Source organism: Hyalella azteca, unplaced genomic scaffold (genome assembly GCF_000764305.2).
Source record: "Hyalella azteca isolate HAZT.00-mixed unplaced genomic scaffold, Hazt_2.0.2 contig16339, whole genome shotgun sequence".
Lineage (NCBI taxonomy): Eukaryota > Metazoa > Arthropoda > Malacostraca > Amphipoda > Hyalellidae > Hyalella > Hyalella azteca.
In genome coordinates, this window is record NW_025946163.1 from 189,183 (window position 1) to 210,439 (window position 21,257).

At 37.3% G+C, this 21,257-nt stretch overlaps 2 protein-coding genes across 2 annotated transcripts in view; one reads left to right on the forward strand and one right to left on the reverse strand.

Annotated features, from left to right (window-relative positions):
• The window catches only part of LOC108679191 (receptor-type tyrosine-protein phosphatase alpha), a 13,625-nt gene extending 6,352 nt beyond the window's left edge, over positions 1–7,273 (forward strand). Inside the window, exons 10-17 of the mRNA XM_018167790.2 lie at positions 527–643; positions 1,116–1,257; positions 1,889–2,292; positions 2,568–2,741; positions 3,038–3,166; positions 4,113–4,258; positions 4,938–5,073; positions 6,066–7,273. Coding sequence (XP_018023279.1) covers positions 527–643; positions 1,116–1,257; positions 1,889–2,292; positions 2,568–2,741; positions 3,038–3,166; positions 4,113–4,258; positions 4,938–5,073; positions 6,066–6,140 — 1,323 coding nt within the window. The 3' untranslated portion in view covers positions 6,141–7,273. The remainder of the gene's footprint in view (positions 1–526; positions 644–1,115; positions 1,258–1,888; positions 2,293–2,567; positions 2,742–3,037; positions 3,167–4,112; positions 4,259–4,937; positions 5,074–6,065) is intronic.
• Positions 7,274–13,423: 6,150 nt separating this feature from the next.
• Positions 13,424–17,566, reverse strand: LOC108679193 (rRNA-processing protein UTP23 homolog). Its single transcript, XM_018167792.2, has 5 exons — positions 17,363–17,566; positions 16,860–16,965; positions 16,195–16,321; positions 14,965–15,114; positions 13,424–13,627 (listed from the first exon to the last, which is right to left on the reverse strand). The coding sequence occupies exons 1-5, from the start codon at positions 17,480–17,482 to the stop codon at positions 13,471–13,473; spliced, it is 660 nt and encodes a 219-aa protein (XP_018023281.1). The 5' UTR covers positions 17,483–17,566; the 3' UTR covers positions 13,424–13,470.
• Between the last annotated feature and the right edge of the window lie 3,691 nt (positions 17,567–21,257).

Sequence of the window (21,257 nt, forward strand, 5' to 3'; positions counted from 1 at the left end):
GAGGGCATTTGAAAGGATATTTATAATGACAACAAATCAAGAAAAAATTTTTTAAAATTTACAATAGACTCAAAATATTTAAGAAACATATAAGGCAATTTATTAACTCCTAGTATCAGAAGAATACAAAGTTTAGTTGCAATAAAATAACGTTTTTTGTAAGCTCATTGAAATGTCTTTCATCCTTAAACTGCACATTATGGTTTTGAAACCCTCTCACTATAATAATTAGTTAATGAAAATCACTAAAATCCAATGAGTATTATTTCAATAAAAATATGAACTCGAGCATCTCCTATTGAGCCGAAAATAACTCCGGTTAAGGGTTGATCAATCGAAGAGAATAAGGTGTGGATGAAGAAAACGACCCTCAATTAAATTAAAAATATTTAACACACAAAATAATCTAGCTCAAAAATAGTGAGAAAGTGAGGGTACCCAGATTGAGAAAAAAATATCATGTAGTAATATAGAAACATTCATGACTAATTAAACTAATCAATGCATTCACAATGTATTTTTTCAGGACAAAGTGGGCAAATACTTCAGCTACGACGGTCAGGTCAGCTTGCCGGATTTGGACGGAACTGTGACGATATTGACGACCAAGACGACCTCGTACTGCACCATCTCACGTCTCCAGGTCATATCCAAGCAGATAAAACATATTATAAAGTGATATTAATTGTCATGTAACCTTCAGTAGTGATATTGTTATGTAACCTTCAATAAGTCGAGAAAAAGTGTAACAAGCTACAGTGTCTGGAACTATAAATTTTGAACCTGGTGTCACAGTCTTTTACGATATGTGACCGTTGCAGTGATAACGGGTTCAGTCATAATGCAATCAGTCTTTACATGTATTTAGGATAATCCTAGTAAACCCGGGACTGGAAATTCTAAAGGTAGCTCGAGGAATTGGATCGGAGAGGGACTCCGCTCTGCCGTGAAAATAATCGCTCAGCCAGCCTCGCAAGGACACAAGAGACAAAGTGCTCTACCTCGACTGGCAATAGGACTTACGACGAGTGCTATACCTCGCAGTAGTGCTTATAACATTTTTACAACATTATAAGTTACCAACATTGTAAAAGACCCTCAATATCCTGCTGCAGGTGGAGTTGGTGCTGGATGGTGTGGCTGTTGTACGACGCGTCACTCACTACCACTACACCAAATGGCCTGATCACGGAGTGCCCACTGAGACGCTCACCCTCTCTAGCATGCTCAGAGAAATCGCTACGAGTCACTACAACAGTGAGACATCTCTTCAGTTCGTTGTCATGGTCGCAAAAAAGTATCGTCGTTTACTTTTTTATTAGTCATGACCGTATTAAAGAAGGAGTTCAGTTAGTCATTGGTAGTAGCGAAAGCCCTGAGAAATTAGAGTTCCTATAACAACGAACAATTATATCAATAAATTGTTACTACTCAAATCAACCGTTCGAAGCCTCTGGAATACACTTATTAAGTCATTCCTCAAATTAATTGAACAATGTTATGCCAATAATCCTTTTCTGGTGACTTTTGCCTGCATTTATGTTCTCCCATAAGTTATGCACATTTATTTTGAATACTTGTTTTAAGAGCGTTCCATCGGCGAAATTACCAATTATCAATCGGAAACTGGAATATGAGCGAATTCATGCCAAAGATTAACATCGATTTGCGTTCCATTACTGTAATCATTGCTTCAAACCTGAAGCACTATATGTGGACATGTAATAGTCATTTCTAAACTAGGCTATTTTTTCCACGGCTCTACATTAGTCGCATAAAAATGAGGTCAAACTTTGCAAAATAAATGTCGGCGTTTATTCTGAAGAGTTATAACTAATTTCTTCATGAACTTGCTGTAATTTAATGCCCATTGTATCGCAACGAGCAGTCCACGCGGTCGTCCACTGCTCTGCTGGAATCGGTCGAACTGGCACCGTACTTTTCGACCTCATCTGCTACGACCACCTCCAAGCTTCTGGCAAAGTCAACATCATGGCCGTCCTCAAAGACCTTCGTCAAAGTCGTGCTCGTCTTGTCGAGAACCAAGTGCAATTTAAACTCAGTCTTCAGCTCCTTGATGAACTTCTTTTCGGCTTCCTTACCGTAAAATCTACGGATGATCTTGAGGAAAATAAACTGCCGCAGTTGCTGGAACAATGCCCCGGATGGTTCAAGCGTCTGAAAGCCCTGCCCTCGCCCCTTACATTCTCCACTGCGAGCTGGAAAGAGAACGCGCCTTTCAACCGCTCGCCGGACGTCTTGCCTGCTGATAGCCAAAGAATCTTCGTGCAGGTTGTAAAAGAAATGATCGATGAAAATGTTACGGTTGCTATTTAATTTTTTCTATTAGCTTGATTCCTTCATTGAATGTTCATACGTGATAAAAGCCCAAAAAATTAATTGCCAACTCATTCCCACACTTTTCTTTCTTATGCAAGTAAAATGTTCATTAAATATTTTAATTTTTGTGTAAGTATTATATTAATATACGGATATATATTTAAACATAGCTAAATGTTTGGCTGAATATATCCAACACATCAACATGCACTCCATTTCTCTACCAGGGCCCGGGTGGACAACAGCAATACGTCAACGCCGTGCGTCTTGATGGCCTACAGGGAGACGAAGCCTACATCGTCACGGAGCATCCGCTGCCGGGGCGCCTGGAGCCCTTCTGGAACATGGTGCTCAGCAAGAAAACCTCGGTCGTTATGGTGCTCAACGCGCAGTATGATGAGGTGATTTTACATAAAGTTCACTTTTTCATAGAACTTTCGTTGTGCTGCTATGAGGAAATTTCAGGTAACTCCTGCGTTTAACTTGTAAAAATTATTCCAAAAATTTCTTATTATTTTTGTCGAACCTAAGATATAAATCGAAATTACTTCCGCACCAAAATATATTATGTTGAAAAATTACTTGAATCAAATATCGTGTATATTCATCTCTATAAATTAGTTGGCCAAACCTAATCAACAAATTACTTAAACAAAAGATTTCTAAATAATCCCCTAAAATATTTTTCATGATCCAGAACTTCCCCGAGCTGTTCCCCTCAGACGGCTCCACCCTCACGGCAGGACCTGTGAAGGTACAGGCGGGAGCCCAGCTCCTGGACACCCCCGACATCGTCGGCCACCGACTCACTGTCACCAACGGCAAGGTGAAAAATCTTTAAGAGTGGCGTTTAACAAATAATAATAATGATTGAAAGAAAAATAATGATTGTAGTTAAAAAATGAATTCATAGTTCAATATTAATAGTTCCATTAATAGTTCCATTGTTCCGTAACAAGTAATAGTTCAACTAATAGTTTCATTCACATCCATATTCCTGCTGTTCTCTCCCTCTCAACTTTTTCCAGAGTAACGTTTAACAGATAAAAATAACGATTGGAGTTAAAAAGTGAATTCATAGTTCCATATTAATAGTTCCATTAATAATTCCACAGTTCCATAACAATTAATAGTTCCTTTAATAGTTCCAGGTGAATTAATGGTTCCATTCACTTCCATATTCATTCTGTTCTCTCATATCAACTTTTTCCAGAGTGGCGTTTAATGGATAAAAATAATGATTGAAGGTAAAAAATTAATTAATAGTTCACTTATGAGTACTTGAACTGACATGGGTAAAGGGCCCTCGTCATCTTGGCATATGCTTTATAAAAAGTATACAGACAAATTTCGGCAAAACATACAGACCTTTTAACGAGGCATGCTTAAACGAAGGGCCCTTTCTTAAATACACTATGGAATATATTTTATTTAAATATAATTAACATTGTATGGTGTACAGAATTATTTATTATGGTGTACAGAATTATTGTTTAATGGCACAAAGTTTATAAAATGATATTCTTCATATAGTTACTAAGTTCTGCTCTCGTTGAATGGCAGAATGATTCCTTTCTATAAACTCGTTTGAAAACATCAGTAATGCGATTGACCTGAATGCACGCTGATAACATAAAAAAGTGGGTGAAATGTATTTTTTGTAGAAGTAATCCAAACCAAACTAAATCGATATATTTTACAAGTACTGAAGATTATAAGCAGCTATGAGCTGTCGAAAAATTCGGCTCTCGAAAATCTACGTCCTCTTTCAGACGTCAGCTTCAGTCTCGGTCTACGAGGTGAAGGGCTGGTCTAGGGGCGCGACGTGCCCTCCTGACGTCACCGCCATCGTCAGCCTCGCCGACGTCATCCGAAGCTCACCATCCACATCCACTGGACCACCTACGCTCGTCTGCGGGTGAGGCTTAATTGTTAGCAATAAAATTGAACTATTTATACTCACCTGTTATAGCCAGCTAAGCCGCGTACCTCAAGAACCTGCTGGAAGACATGAAATAGTAAAGAGTGAAACTCTCATCGAACTGCGTATCCGTATCTAGTAGTCGCGTATACACACATTACATGACCCGAACACTAACTGATTCATCCTAAAATTTGGTGAAAATTAAAACCGCCCTAATTTCAACCACGTGCATCCTTATATCATTGCGCGAAAATTTATATTTGGGAATTATATCATTGAGCTAACTGTTGACGAAAACTATGGAAACTCACTAAAACTCCAACAAAATCAGGACCTTTAATCCTTGACAATGCTCACAACGCCGTGGAATTGTTTGACTGTCAACGTAATACTGTTGCAAATCATTCTCTTGTTTCCTCTTTCGTCTTGTTGTATCTCTGCCCAACGCGGGCCACTGTGGCCAGAATTCAGGTGTCTACAGATGATTCTGGCTTCAGATCGGTGCTAGAAAATTTGAGTCGGTGACTTTCGGAAAGGGAAATATGACGCTGCAATTTGTGACAATCAAACAATCAATTGTTTGATTGTCAACGTCATACTATTGCAAATCATTCTCTTGTTTTCCTTCGATGTTCGAGTATTCCTTGTGATTTGTACCTAAATTATTGACCAGGGACGGCGTGACTGCCTGTGGCCTGGCAGCGGGCGTCCTGAGCGTCGTCGACAGGCTGAAGGAGCGGCAGGACGTCGACGTCTACAGGACCGCCGTCAAGCTGCGCCGGTGCCGCTCGCAATTCTTCGTGGATGAGGTAGCGAGTGTGTAGACCTTGGTGGATGAGGTAGCGAGTGTGTAGACCTTGGTGGATGAGGTAGTGAGTGTGTAGACCTTGGTGGATGAGGTAGAGAAAGTGTAGAATACCTTCGTGGATGAGGTAGAGAAGGTAGAGAGTGTGTAGACCTTGATGGATGAGGTAGAGAGTGTGTAGACCTTGGTGGATGAGGTAGCGAGTGTGTAGACCTTGATGGATGAGGTGGCGAGTGTGTAGACCTTGGTGGATGAGATAGCGAGTGTGTAGACCTTGATGGATGAGGTAGCGAGTGTGTGGAACTATTCGGTGGATGAGGCTGATAGGGTACAGAATACCTTGGTGGATGAGGTAGAGTGTGTGCAAAATACTTTCGTGGATGGATGCGGTAGCAAGTGTGCATAATACCTTGATTGATAACGTAGCGAGTGTGCAAAATTGTGAGAAATCACCGTAATTTGCTTTACTAATTAATTAATTGATTAGTTTAATTATACTATTTTACTTCAATACGAATTAAATTCAATACGATATCTCATTGCTTCCAAAGCGTCGAGCGCAATAAGGTTTTCCTTGTATTCTATAAAGTCTAAAAATTATTACGCAACATTGAATCACCTATGTATGTAGCGTGAACAGTACATTTGACAGCGTGAAACTATTTTTATCTCTGTGAGGTGGAATTTAAAGTCTCTGGGTTTTGTTCAGGATATAAAAATATAATCAACGTTAATTTTTACGTAAAAATCTACGCTACTTACATAGGACTTGAAAATCAGTCATACATTTTTTTCATCGGTGAGAAAATCTTAAAAATTGGTGCATTGTTAGATTGATTCCCGATATAAGGGTTATCTGGAATTAATAACTCGTGTAACCTAGAAACCTGTACCATTTAAGGAGCCTAAATTAACGAAGATTCATAATCAAAGATTTGTAATAGAGATAATTCTCAACCAATTATCTAATTATTCGTACGACCTCGGATTTTTCAGTCTCAGCTGCAGCAGATGCTTCTAGCGGCCTCCACGTATCTCACAAACTTCCAGGAATATTGCAACTTCAAGTAAAATGATCAAATACATTGCCAGGTTTTGAATAATTATTGGGATTATTTTTTAATAAAAGTCGTAGATTTGTTATTACAACGCGTGAGTTTACAAAGAGTTTGGCACCGCAATTGAAAACCATTGAGTTTGCCTCAAAAATTTTATTTTTAAGTTGCAAGATGGTTTATCGGAGATGGTAAATTGAGAAATTATGAAATAAGATTATAATATGAACTGGATAACGGGTTGTGAGCCACAGTGCTTTCTTCGACAAAAAGTGCTAGCTAGTTCTGAAAGTTACACCTGAAAAGTGAATGCTTTTTGGAAAGAACTTCTGAGAAATTATGTTTAAATCAGATTTTATACGTAACTTTAATGGTATACAAGTGATTGTGAAGTATCCCGCTCTGTAAGGATTGTTACTCGAAGAAGCCCAGAGCAAACTAAACAGTTTCTGTTGCATTAATTCTGTTATTGGCGCATTATTTAGCGTACATTTGCTTGTAAGAAATCAGCCATCTTCAACGATAGAGCCAAACATTTTAATTTACTCTAGCAAAGGTATTACAATTTTGGAATCAATTAGAGCAAATTTTCATCGGTATTTTACCTTTCTATAAAGGTACTGTTGGTGAAGTAAAACCGGCATTAGTAATGACAATGTTTTATCTTGAACCTTTGTACTGAAAGCGTAATTTTATGGGTTTTGTGAATGTTTACAATAATAACTTGAAAAGAGCCAAGATTAATTTCAGTTCCACAAATGACTAATGGGTTTGAATAATGGATTCATAAGAGAAATGTTTAGATTTTTGCAATATCTCATGAAGAACCCTAGAGTAAGACTATAATGATGTTGATTTTAAATCAGTAATGTAAGGGCTTTCTGTCTTTTATGTCAGATTTTTTTTGCATATTTAATCAATACAATATATTCTAATTGAGTTTTAGCTTCGGAATATTTTTTAAGGTTAATAATCTAAACAAGTTTTCCATTGTTTTTAAAAGATGTTTCTCAGTGAAAACTTCCATAAAATGATTTTTGTCTTTTTGGCGGAGAATTTCCTCTGTAATATTGTAATCTCACTATAAGAATCTCCTTTCTTCTTAAACTTAATTATTAACAAACCAAACATCCCGAATGCAAAATAATTTTTCACAATAAATTTTATTTCAGAAGTTTTTCATTTTTCCGCCCAAATAATTTTTGTTACTGGGAATCATTACAAATTTCTCCGATTGAAACATGTCTTGAAGCGCTCTATTATTCTCTGCATGCGAATAAACAATTGCCCGGATTTAATTCACAAGTGAAATTGAGGAAGTTAAAGGGTCAAAATAAGGGACAGCCGAGTTAGCGATCTTTATCATTTCAATCTATTTTATCATTTTTCAGCTATAGATAGGGATAAATGTATCGTATTTATCTTTTTACTATCCACGTATTACTAATTCATCTTGCAATTTTTACTATTACTGTTTAGATACAGCATTTTGTAATCGCGCTATTCATTGACACGTTATTGTTTACTTAGACCTGGTCGACATGCTGTGTTCTGCTCCCTCTCTGCCCACTGTAACGGATTATGATTGACCTGCAATCCTCGTACGTTATTTGTTTTGTTGCTAGTGGTTAATTTAACTGTGAATTTACTTAGGTCCGCCATCCAACCCATACTATAGCAGCATAGTATTTCGTTCAGCCATACGTGTTTAATTAGACTCCGTTTGATTACCCACTCGGTAAATTTCCGGGAATTTCAAATCCAACTGAATTATTTGTGATCGATTTAAATCTGTAAGGAACCGGTATAATTCTAAATTATTCGATTACATTTAACTAATTACGTTTAGGTTCATTACACGCCCCAAGATCCACGATAAAGCCACACGGGAACTTGCGTACCTGGGCCCATACTTTCAAAAAAAGTTAAGAGATCGTAAGTTCATCAGCCAATGACTGACAGCCTTTCAAGCAAAATCCACCAATCATAGACAAGAAAATAGTGCGTAAATACTTACGTTCACTTAGCGAATTTTAAAAGTATGGCCCCTGCTTTGTGTAACCTGTGGGAGTAAACCCACGTCTGAAATTAAAGTAGCTGTGATCTGATGCCGTAACTGGGACCATCAGACGAAATCGTATATAATAACCAAGTATTATCGAATCCACCAGCAACTCAGAGAATATTATAAAGAAATCTGTTTTTCGCAAAGAAGTGCCATGTAACTATAGAATTATCTGGAACCGGGTAAACTGAGGAAGATAGCTAAGACTTGGTTTTTATCGGTCGAAAGAGTCACTCAACCTATTTATCAAAGTAAATTAGCGTCTGTATATCGGACATGAGCTGCAAGAAGGCTTCCATGTTTTCTTTCTCCCAATATGTATACATAATTGCACATTAGAGAAGTTTATGGGCTGCATAAATAAAGTGTCAGCCGATCGTGTACGGCTTTTCATGCTAAGCACACCAACTGCAGACAATAAATCGCGCACCAAGTGTACTTGGGCAGCTACGTGTACTTAGACCGCAACATCTACTTAAGCCCGCTACTTTAATGCACTTTTCGTTGAAGACAAAATAGTATTTATTATTAATATATTAGCAAGCAGTTACTGTACTTGGTCACTTAGAATCTCATTGTAAAAAGACCCACAAGAGCCTCGAGTTTGTGTTTGCTGCTACCCTATCAAACCTCTGCCAATCATCAAATCATATGACCAGCGTTACATGCATATATCGTCACCCCTACCGTGACCAAAATTTCAAATATGGACATTTATGTGACAGTTTTGACCTGGATTTTGAAATTGACGCTCTTTCCGCATATTTTGAAAGATGGAATTAGCAATATATATTCAAATAATTAAAGTAATTTGGTGAAATAGAAGTAAGTTAATGTTACAGGTATAATTCCTCTTTACACTTGCATCTTAAATTTAGATTACATAATTGTTGTTAGCGTAGTGACCATATTTAATTAATTATTTAACTGCGATTTACTCCTTCAATATAAGGAAATTCAGAAAATCTATACGAGTTAATTCATCTGAGAATAGTTCATACATTTTTGTAATGGAGGGAATATTTCAAATTCTTGCATATTTCAATGTTTGCCCGCCAAAGAGTTAACAATTTTTCTCAACGAAACGTGCTTTAGAGAACAATTTCTCTCAAACTACACCAATATTAGGCCGCTACGTTTACCTAAGGCTCTACGTGGCCTTAAACCGCAACGTGGACTTAGCCCGCTACGTGGACTTAGACCGCTACGTGGACTTAGCTCGCAATGTGGACTTAGCCCACAACGTGGACTTGGACCGCAACGTGGACTTAGCCCGCAACGTGGGCTTAGCCCGCAAAGTAAACTTGGACCACTACGTGGACTTCGACCGCTACGTGGACTTAGCCCGCAACGTGAGCTTAGATCGCTGCGTGGACTCAGCTCGTAAAGTGGACTTATACCGCTACGCGAATTTGGACCGCTACATGGACATGGACTTGGACCGCTACGTGGACTTACCCGCCGCTAAGTGAACTTGGACCGCTACGTGGACTTAGACCGCTACGTGGACTTAGACCACTACGTGGACTTGAACCGCAACGTGGACTAGACCGCTACGTGGAATTAGACCACTACGTGGACTTGGACCGTGGATATGTCCGGTTTGACTAAGAATCGACCGGATCATATATGCTGAAAATTTTTGTTTATCTTTAACCGTATTTCGCCTTTCATTTAAATAGCTTTTTAACAGTATAAAATTCAATGGTCAAAGCTAAGTCATAAATAATCACTACTTGCGGAATTCGTCGCACCGCATCGAAATCTGCAAAAATATCCCCAACTCTACGGTAATAGAAACAGTATTTGACTAAGATCTTCTCGGTAATTTTCCTAGAGTTTGAGAATTATTGATGCATTAGTTTTATTTATTTAAAAGTACTTTATTTCAGCAGGAGCACACAATATTATAACTAAGAGATAAATAACGAATGCTCTCACAATGACATAATTTACCGAGTTGAATTAATTTGTATTCTTAAGTATTGGTAAAGAATAACTTTCAAAATGTTTGGAATAGTTCTCATGGTAACAATGGCATTATTTGTAAAATAAAATGACATTTATTATTTATTATTCGTTCTCCTTTCACATACCTGCGTGATATCATCTACAAGTGTATGCAGCAATAATTTCTACATAGGTGGAGAATGCAGGAAAAGATTATTCCTAATTACTGGCCACTCAGTAAAGTGGACCATATTCGAGAGGAGCTGATTTCTAGCTGAATTATGTTCTTTATAAAAATTAGGATTCCAATATTTGTTTGTCAAGAAAATGTCTAGCTGTACATGCCAGGTAGAATTATGGTTTTAAAAAGTAGAATTTGTTTCACTTTATATATATAAACCAAACTCTATTCACTTATCTTTTTATTGTCGCTCCCGTGATGCGAGACGGACTGACGTACAGCGGCGGGCGGCAAAGGCGGTCAACCTCAACGATCAATTTTGTAACGCCTTCACGAGAGAAGATCTCTCCGACTTGCCAGCCCCCGCCATCAGCCCGCACCCAAACATTCCAGACATTTCGGTGTCCACCATAGGAGTCAGGAAACTTCTTTCTGGTTCAAACCCCAGGAAAGCCACTGGCCCGAACAAAATCTCATGTCGACTTCTCCGAGAGACGGCCGCTGAGCTAGCACCTGCATTGACGGCTTTCTTCAACAGATCGCTGTCCACAGGAGTCATCCCTGCCATCTGGAAGCATGCCCTGGTGCAGCCAGTATTCAAGAAGGGAGACCGAAGTCAGGCGGCCAGTTACAGGCCGCAGTCCTGTAACTGGCGATCCTCAGGAGGCAGTCCAGCGCAGATCCTCAAGACGCATCCTTGGGGCCTTCAGCCTACACTCAAGCGCTTCATCGATGGTGTCAAAATTAGGCCTCGAGCCACTCGTGCAGAGAAGAGTAGCGGGCAGAGCCTGCATGATGTATAAAATCATACATAAGCTGGTGGACATGAACGTCCCACCTAGTAGGCTTCAGCCCGCTGTCAGAATCACCAGAGGTCACCATCAGAAGCTCATAGTGCCGCACGCAAGAACGGTTGTATACGCCATTCATTCTTCCCTTCTGGTACTAGACGGTGGAACTCCCTCGCCCAGGAGACCGTGGCAGCTCCTCACCTGACTGCCTTCAAGGCAGCTGTGAAGGCATGGCAACAACGGCAGGGACAGGAGCCAGTGCTTATTTAATCTTGGGCCTTTTACTCTGTTCCTATGAGTCGAATGCCTTATATATGTGCAATGCATGTGTGTGTGTGTATATGTACGTATATATGTTCGTAGGTATGTGTATGTATGTATGTATGTAAGTATATATAGTTTTTTTAAGTCAATGTGGAGCTTTTCCTCGAGCCATCGGGGTAACCACCTTTCCTCAATAAAAAAATATAGGAGTGGGCAGGTTCTAGTAATTCTAGTGTCCTTGATCTTCACTTGCACTTAATCAAGCATCTGTACGTTGCTTGGAGCATCTGATATAACAAAGTAGATGTTGTATAATTGTTAACTAAAGTCTTACTTTAGTGGCGATATGCTTGATACTTCACTTTGGTACTTAAGCGACAAAACTTTCACATTTGTTTCACAGAAAGCAAAGGCATTTAAAATTTGAAGTTTGTTTGCCTCGGGGAATGTGGATATGGTGCCCAATTCACGGACTTGGTTTCTGCACTAATTCGAATTCAAATTCTCGATGCTGGGCAAAAAATAACGTAGATAGCAGTTAAATGACAAAGAAAAAATATTTGTGCTTTTATTTTCCTGCAGTGTAGTTACTGGTTTAGTCGCGAGGGAAAAAGTGAAGAAAAAAAAACTAAATTTCTGTACACATTTCCTCACCTCAGGCTTGTTGCTCTCGTACTGACAAAGCAATTCGATCGTCTCCCGCTCCAGTCGTTCCATGATAAAGCCCATGTACGAAGATAATTATCTCATGGCATTCATGAGAATCGCTGTAAATTAAAAATTCGTACATAATGTTTCTCTAGATTTAACTATTTATTCAAGTACAACAGAGTGTTAGTTTCCATTGTGATTTTTTGACAAGCAAAAATTTACCGTGTGAACAGGCTGTGAACAATTGCAATTCCATTGCAGCAGAACGCCTATTTATTGACTGTCTGACTATATAGTAAGCATTCTTGACAACCAGGCTGGATGTCCTTAACATAAAAGCTTCCTATATGCCTATTGGATAACTCGGGTGGCCCAGTGGTTTAAAGTTCAGAGTACCAAGATTGGAGCATGGAGGTGTGGGTTCGATCCAAGCTGTGTGCCAGTTTCTGGTCAGAATCCGCGAGGAGGCCGGGCGGTTAAGCACAGCAGAATTATAGCAGTGAGTCGAGAGTTCGAGATCGCAAAGAAAAAGCTGCGAATATTCTGTGAAGTTAAGAATCGGCGACAGGCCTGCGAACTACTAAACGCTAAAACCGCTATTATTAATATTAACTTAGGCCTAAGATTCTCAGCTACCTATGTGTGTTGCTTACTGGCTACAGAAACTTCGTCATGTTACTATATAGCCGCAATTCATGGTTTTTGGCACAACCAATTTCAATAAGGAAATTCGTTTAAGAAGATTTTTCAACGAAGACGATTGCATTACACGGGAATTCGAATACGGGAATCGATTTGACAAAGACTGAAATTTCATGGGTGAAATATATTTTTTCAACCTAAACATCTTAGTAAGTAATGATTTACGAGCCACAATAAAATGCGGTCAAGAAATTAATGCTTTCACAGTGAGTTTCCTGAACTGAATCAGCCAATGAAATCAAAGGTTTACGAGTGCAGTTAACTGAGATAACTTCGACCAGCATTGAGACAATAGCGGCTACCGGAACGACCATGAACAGCATTACAGAGTGACCAGCAAGTAGCGGGATGACTTCAGCCGGTTATAAAAATTGTTGAAACAAATCAATTTTCATTATTTAATGTCAACCCTGGTGAACAGCATCGTAAAAGTGCTGGACGAGAACAAGATTTCAAGTATACAACTTCAGCGACACAATGATTAAAACGCATATTTCACTATCCAATCATTCAGTTTTGTTAGCTGCTAACTAACATTTCAGTCATACAAGTTTCCATCTGAATAGCTCATTTAAATTTTCCTTACAATTCATGATGAATTTGTGTAATGATGATGAATTTGTGTATGAAAAAATTCAATTACTTGAACGAACTTTCTAAATCATGCTGCCATAAGGTGAATTGAAGAAACAAGAGAAATACGAATATTGATTTATTAAACTTGCAAGAGGCGTGCAAATTATCAAGAAGTTTCCAACGATGAAGAAGAAGGGACATCTTCGGCTTTGAATTTGCGTTTCTTTTTCTTTTTATTCTTCTTCAGATCGGATTTCTTCATGGTGATGCTTAATGTTGCCTTCATTTCCTTCAGTCGCTCAACTTCTCGTTCACTTATCAATCTGCAAAGTAGAATTGAACGATGTATTTGAAAACTATCAATATCAATACACTCAAAATGGAAATCATTTCACGACTAATCAACACACGGTCAAACCTCAGCCTCACGAATCGTATTTTGATGACCCATGTCTAGCCCGCTCATAAAAGTAACAGCCTCAGTTTACTGCTGGTAACATAACTTCCTACTATTATATTATATATTATATTATTTTTTATATTATATTATGCTATATTATGTGGTATAACTTCCTACTAGCTTATATACTATACAACAAAATAAACTATGAGCTTCTATCTCATGGGAATTGAGACGAATTCAAGCGCACCGACGTGTACTGCTGACATGGTTGCAATGCACAGGGAGAGCAGGAGTGAACGTAGTTTTAAATGTATTCTTCGTAAATCAAGACACTATCCGCAATTTTACGGCCTTCTATAAATTTCCACAAGTCCTGAGGTCTTGAGGTTATCTGCTAATTATACTACTCGACAGTTCAAGCCAATTTAATAGAGCAATTGGCAAACGTGACTCTACATTTATGCAACAATTTCATACTAATTAGCGTGATGCTAATATTTTAAATTACCACTGAAAATACCTCACAACAATTAAGCGCTCGATAATATTGAAAACGAAACTGAAAATATACATTCTCAATGAAAACTCGCGATAAATTTGTGCATAAAATGCTACTGCTTAATCGAGTTTGTATAAAAAAGAAATTCCGTTAAACAGCGGAACCCGTCATTAGGAGTAAAATGCACTACAAACCGTCAGATAAAAAAAATGTACGCGGCTGTAAGACCGTTCTTTGTAGTACGACCGGGCCAAGATATATTGATGAACTCAATAATAATGGTGAGCTAGACATATATACATAGCTTGAGGAAAGCCTGCTGCCGAGAATTTATCATTGGACGTCTGAAATCATCGACCGAACACTAGATTCAGAAAATATTTTTAAATCATCAGGCAAGCTTAACTAAATTACATTAGTGATATTAAGCTACTTAAAAATGAGGAAAAACTCAGCGCAACGCATTATTGCGTACATCAGAGCAGCTAAACCCCATTAATGGTGCAGAATGCAATTACAGCAATAAAATAACTAGTTTACACTAAAACAAGCCGTGTCACATTAATGCAATAAAATAACTAGTTTACAATAAAACAAGCCGTGCTACAGCTACTCACACATTGCTCTCCTTCTCAACCTTCTTCAGTGTATTAGGAGATATTTTCCAGAACAATGAAACCCCATTAATGATGAAGAACGCAAGCAATGCAATAAAATAACTATTTTACACTAAAACAAGCCATCTCTCAGCCACTCACACATTGCTCTCCTTCTCCACCTTCTTGAGTGTATTAGGAGATATTTTCTCCAGGGTGGGGGCCACGCCCACCATGAAGATCTGGGGCACCCCGCAGTAGGTGTGCCGGATCAGGTTCCTCAGACTCGGGTCGTTGCTGGCTACGATGTACCTGCAGCACATATATGCATTACGCGGGTGCTTGAACATTATAACTATGAATTATATTACAGTGGCAACAGTAGCATTGAATTATATTTAAAGTGTATGGTGTTAAATTTTGCATTACTCAAGTGCTCCAACATTATAACTATGAATTATAATACAATGGCATCAATAGTATTGAATTATATTTGAAGTGTATGGTGTTGAATTATATTTTAAGTAAATGGGGTGGGATTTTATTTGTAGAGAATGGTGCTGAATTACTAGGTATATTTCAAGTGAAAATTGTTTACTTATATTTTAAGTGAATAGTGTTCAATTATATTTTAATTGAATAGTGTTGAATTATATTTTAAGTGAGTTATAGTATTGAACTACATATATTTGAAGTTTATGGTATTAATTGCTTTCCAAGTAAATAGTGTTGAATTATGTTTGAGAAGAATGGTGTTGACTTATATTTGAAGTGAAATGTGTTTAATTATATTTGAAGTGAATAGTGTTGAACTATATTCTAACAACATCCCTTAGGTAGGATGATTCCATATGGGCGATGAAGAATTGCAATGACGTGCAGGCATGAATGAACTTGACGATTCATTAAAAACTAAGAAGACACTGCATGAAATTAAATCAGCCTCGAATTTTAAGTGATGGAACATTAGTTCAAGAAAGAGTGTGATTAATAATACTTAAAAACATATTAAAAGGAGCAAATGCCATTACGGTATGGCATTCAATTTGGTGTACAATCCCTTTATAAAAATAAACGATTAAATTACTAACGTCTAGATGTAGGTAAACAATATGATTTTAAATGGTATACGGTACTGTGCAACGTACATATCAACAACAACATATACTGAGAGAAAATGCTCTGAATAATAAATATAATTGATGATGGGTATATGTAACTAGGAGCAAGACAACAACCTATGAGGGTTGCCCTTGTCAAGCATGGATACTGTAAAATGTATATCTCAACAACAACATAGCGTATTATACTGAAGGAAAATCCTCTGAATAATAAATATATATGTAGTGATGGACAGTGATGGATATATGTAACTAAGAGCTAGACAACAACCTATGAGGGTTGCCCTTGTCAAGCATGGACATGATGCAGCTAGTGGATGTGAGTGGCTGGCCTTCGTGTCCGCAGCGATGAACCGCAAACTGTTTGAGAATCTGGCAGCATCCTGAGAGGCTTTTTTCTGCGGAAGAAAAGCAAACTTTGATCAAACCGCTTGCACGGCACAATTTTTCTAAGACAACAATAATTTTGATACTGATATGACTCGCCACAAAAAAAAATAATAATAATTTTAGTACCTATATAGAAATTATTGTCAAATAAATGCTTCAATTTGGTGTCTTTTCACAATATTTACATGCAGCCAAGCCAACAACCAAATTAGAATCTATCTTGCCTCTACTTATAATTATCAATTCAAAAAACACTCAAGGAAGTCAGCTGAAGCAATTATCCAACTATTTCATTTTCATTTCAAATCTCCATAGAGACCAGCTTTTTTTACTTCATGTTCATGGAACGCCCCAAATGGAGCATAACTGCAGCTAAAATTAAAGCATTCAGGCATTTTCAATTAAAGCTTTAGTATAATTAGTGGAAAAAAACAATGATAAGTGGTCAAACATGGCTAATGCACATGGAAAGCGCACATTAATAATGCATATTGAAAGCCACTTTCTTGATTTCCACTTCAGAAAGATGGTAAAACATAAACTCACTAAGTCGAAGCAGGTTCTCAACTTCAATGATGCAGCATTGAGTGGTCACAATATTCAGCTCGCTCCTCAGGTAGTTAGGAAGTTGCTCACGGATTTTGACTTTTTTCTGGAACATCAAGAATTAGGATATTTTCACCATGTATTTCTTCATTAAATATATTATATTTCACAATAATTTCACTATCATATTAAAAACTATTCTATTTGTTTCACACAATTGACTTAAACATGCATAATATATTTATGGTATATGCTGTTATGCTGATTAATTCATTTTATGTTAAAAATCTAGGAATCAAAGAGTAGCAAAGTCAGTCTAGAGATATGCATTAATCATCAAATTTTCTATCACTTTGCAATGATGTCATAGGTAATACATCTACCCAACATAACACTGAATTCATCAATGATCCAAGATTGCAATCTTCCTGAACTGAAGTGTAACAAGCTACCTCATCAATAAACATCATGCAATTAATTATTAGAACTAAGAAATTGCTCACCTCTTTTGCCTCAAAACAGAAAGTTCCATCAATCAGCACATTATATGGTGCTCGAAACCCAAAATTTTTCTTGTAAAATTCCATGGAAGCCTTAACACGTTTGTATCGTCTTATTTTCATGATTTATTTGTCTGTTGAGCCTGGTACTAATTAATATAAAGGGCAGAAGAAACTAATTCACTGAAAATAGATGTTGATAATAGTGAGTAGGTAATTCAGACTTATATGAATAAGAACTTTTCCTACCAAAAATTTCAGTAAATTATCATACATAGTTGGAAAAAAATCATTTTCTTGAGCTTTATGAAAACTGAAGGTATTGACATAGTTTATTTTCTGCTATTTCTTTAAGAAAATGGAGTCAGATTCAGATAAATTGAAAACAAAATTAATACACAGTGTGGTAAGTATGCTACAGAACAAGGCTGAAGGGTAGATATTATCTACTATGCTGTGTAGTAGCCAAGCAAATATTCTGAATTAGGTACTTAGAGTGAATAAATATTTAAATTCATTATAATGTGGAAGAGATTGAACTAAAGAAGTGCTGGCTATATTCATTGATGATGTAACCTACACAAAGAGAGACAAGCATCTCGTGAAGTAATAATACATAATTTCCTCACATTCTCTCCATTTCCTCACAGCAGCAGAGAGCTAGTGAGCAGGGATTCTCACAAGCCTCATCAAAAAACTCATGCACATTATTTGTTGATATACCGTCAACCGGGGCTACTTGGGATGATTTCGAACATTTTTCATTCATAACTTCTTACCATGAAACATTTCATAAACAAGTTTAGGCTCATTTCAAAGCTCTTTGCAAGGGCTATCACATGGCTTCTCCAAAAAAATTCCATATGCTATTCGTAAGGTGCCAGAAGCAAAAAAAAAAAGTGTGTCACGCGTAGCCCCGTCAAACAGGGCTACTCGGGACACTTGGAATAAAACTTTATTTCAAAACATTTGAAGCATGCAGAGTGTACTCATCCATTACTAACAGTACTCTGAAGTCCTTCTCTTTCATTCTAGATGATGTAGAGATAGAATAAATGACATTTTGTCATTTTTACTTGTTTTTCTTTATTGATATATTACCATATACATTAATTACCGTATTAATAATGTGCTATTACTGTATCCATGGACATGCCATTAAGCATTGACAACGACCTTGTCCACTGCAAGCTTCATATCAGCAGCCTTATAGCATTTTTTCTGTATCTGTAAGCTTACAGGACGGCTTTTAATTTCACACCATTTTAATTGGGTTAAGTGAATTTACTATAAAAAAAAGATTATGAAAAACATACCCAAACCAGAAAGGAATGTTTTAGTGACAACCATCATATGTTTTGGAGAAATAAATCATAGTTTAGGTCAATTACCTTTCATTCTATGATGCCTGGTGCACAATTCTATATATGGCATTCTATGCACAATTTTGTGATGACCGATGATGCACTAATTTTTTGATAAGTGAAATTTTTTCACTGAGCAAGGTAAATGTAATCAATATTCTTTGTTTTTAATCAATTTTTTCTCAACTGGAGCCTTTGCTAACTGAGGTTCTACTGTAAATGCGTTTTTTGGAGGTGTCCCAAATAGCCCCGGGGGGGTGTCCCTAGTAGCCCCGCCGTGCGGAAATGGCCGCCATTTTTTTTGGATTGAGGTAGGTATGTAAATTCCACAAATAAAGTTTTCATGCTGACACTTGTCTGCCACTTTTTTCTAAGCAAAATTTTTTAATACAGCAAATATTTTTTTTAATACAGACCTTAGCAGAAGTAACTTTTCAGGAATTTTTCAAAGCTAGTAAATGTAATATTTTTGAACTTCCTTTATACTACATAGATAGGAAAAATGTTGACTTTTATGCCACTATATTTAGTTTTGCAATATTCCAATTAGTTTTGCTACTAAAACAGTTTTACGCCATGTCGGAGGACTGTCCCGAGTTGTCCCGAGTTACCACGCCTGTCCCGAGTTACCCCGCCTGTCCCGAGTTACCCCGCCTGTCCCGAGTAGCCCAGGTTGACGGTACTATCTTATTGACCCATAGATTTAAGAAATACATTTAATTTAGCCTCCAGAAGGGAGAACATTTTCATTTCTATTTATAAGTTGAATTTAGTAATTTCACACAAAATTATTGATTTAATAACTAAGTTCATAAGTTGATATTGTTTCCCATAGCATGTAAAAGATTCAACAGCTAAAAACCAAATCATAGCACTGAAATTTTTTGGGACATTGTCAACACCGTGAATCCAGTCACACCTTTCCTGAAATACTAGAAGCTACATTATTCCCTTAAATTAACCGTCTCCTTTTTAATTGTAAATAAATTCTACAAATGAAAGGCAACTTTCAAATTCCAATAAAATATGTGACTTTGGATAAAAATATTCTAGTAAAAAGTTTAATTTTTTGCAACAGAGCATGTTTCTTCCAATCTTGATTTTGGCAAAAACCCTGCAAAAAAATACATCTCCATGACTAAGGTAAATATGTTGATCAACTTTCATAGAGTGGCATCATAAAAGTTGTAATTATAGCTTGATGCCCAATTGGTTATAAACAATAGTACCATAATTCACAATTCTTATGGAATTGCACAGGACAGTCATTGCATGGATTTGGTAAGAGATCTTGATCATTCTCACAGAAGGGGTAATATCTTGAACATTCTCACGCTAGGTACTGTTCTTTCGCGCGTCTGGCATTCATAAGACTAATTTTCCTGGCTTCATGCTTGGCACTTTGCACAGATTTCACTTCTTTGATTGCAGTGCGGAATTTGATTTAAATAATTATTTATTTTGTGCATCCTGCGGAATTAGTGGCCATTTTTGCAGCCTAAGCCATCTACAGACTTCATTAACAGGCATACAAATCTGTCTGAAGTCATATTATTTCCACTTAGGGCTTGAGGGTGATTTGGTTGACTCACCTCCTACAGTTAGAGCACAGAATCTAAAGATCTAACTTCATAGTGAAATATTGCAGCTCTAAAGGCACATACTTTGGTCAATTTAAAATCTCATGGAATTAATGAGGGATATTAAATTAACCAGTACACAGAGCATATTGGACACAATCAATCTCAGTCTGGAGGTGAGCATGCATATGCCCAAAAATGACAGAAGCTTTATGCAGTACTATCCTAGAATTCCAGCCTGGCTTAGATCATATCTTGATGTCTTTGGGGCAATAAATTCATCATCCTTGAACAATGCCGTGCCATTATTTACAGTCTGGATTTACATGTTGGCCCTATCAAATATCAATCATGAAAGAAGAATCTGGTGTAGTCTATAAACTTTGCTTCAAAGAAGGTTGTAGTCCATTGTGGTATTCTAAATGACCATGCTCCTATGTGATTGAGGAGTGCGGTGGCCAAAAATACTGTCAACCGGGGCTACTTGGGACGATTTCGAACGTTTTTCATTCCTAACTTCTTACCATGAAACATTTCATAAACAAGTTTAGGCTCATTTCAAAGCTCTTTGCAAGGGCCATCGCATGGCTTCTCCAAAAAAAATTCCATATGCTATTTGTAAGGTGCCAGGAGCAAAAAATGAGCGTCCCAAGTAGCAGCACCAAAGGCTACTCAGGACACTTGGATTAAAACTTAATTTTAAAACATTTGAAGCATGCAGAGTGTACTCATCCATTACTAACAGTACTCTGAAGTCCTCCTCTTGAGGTAGAATAAGTAGAGATGATGATGTAGAGGTAGAATAAGTGACATTTTCTGTGATTTTTACTCATTTTTCCTTTATTGATATGATATTACCATATACATTAATTACTGTATTATTGATGTGATATTACCATATCCATGAACAGGCCATTGAGCATTTCAACTACATTGTCCACTGCAAGCTTCATA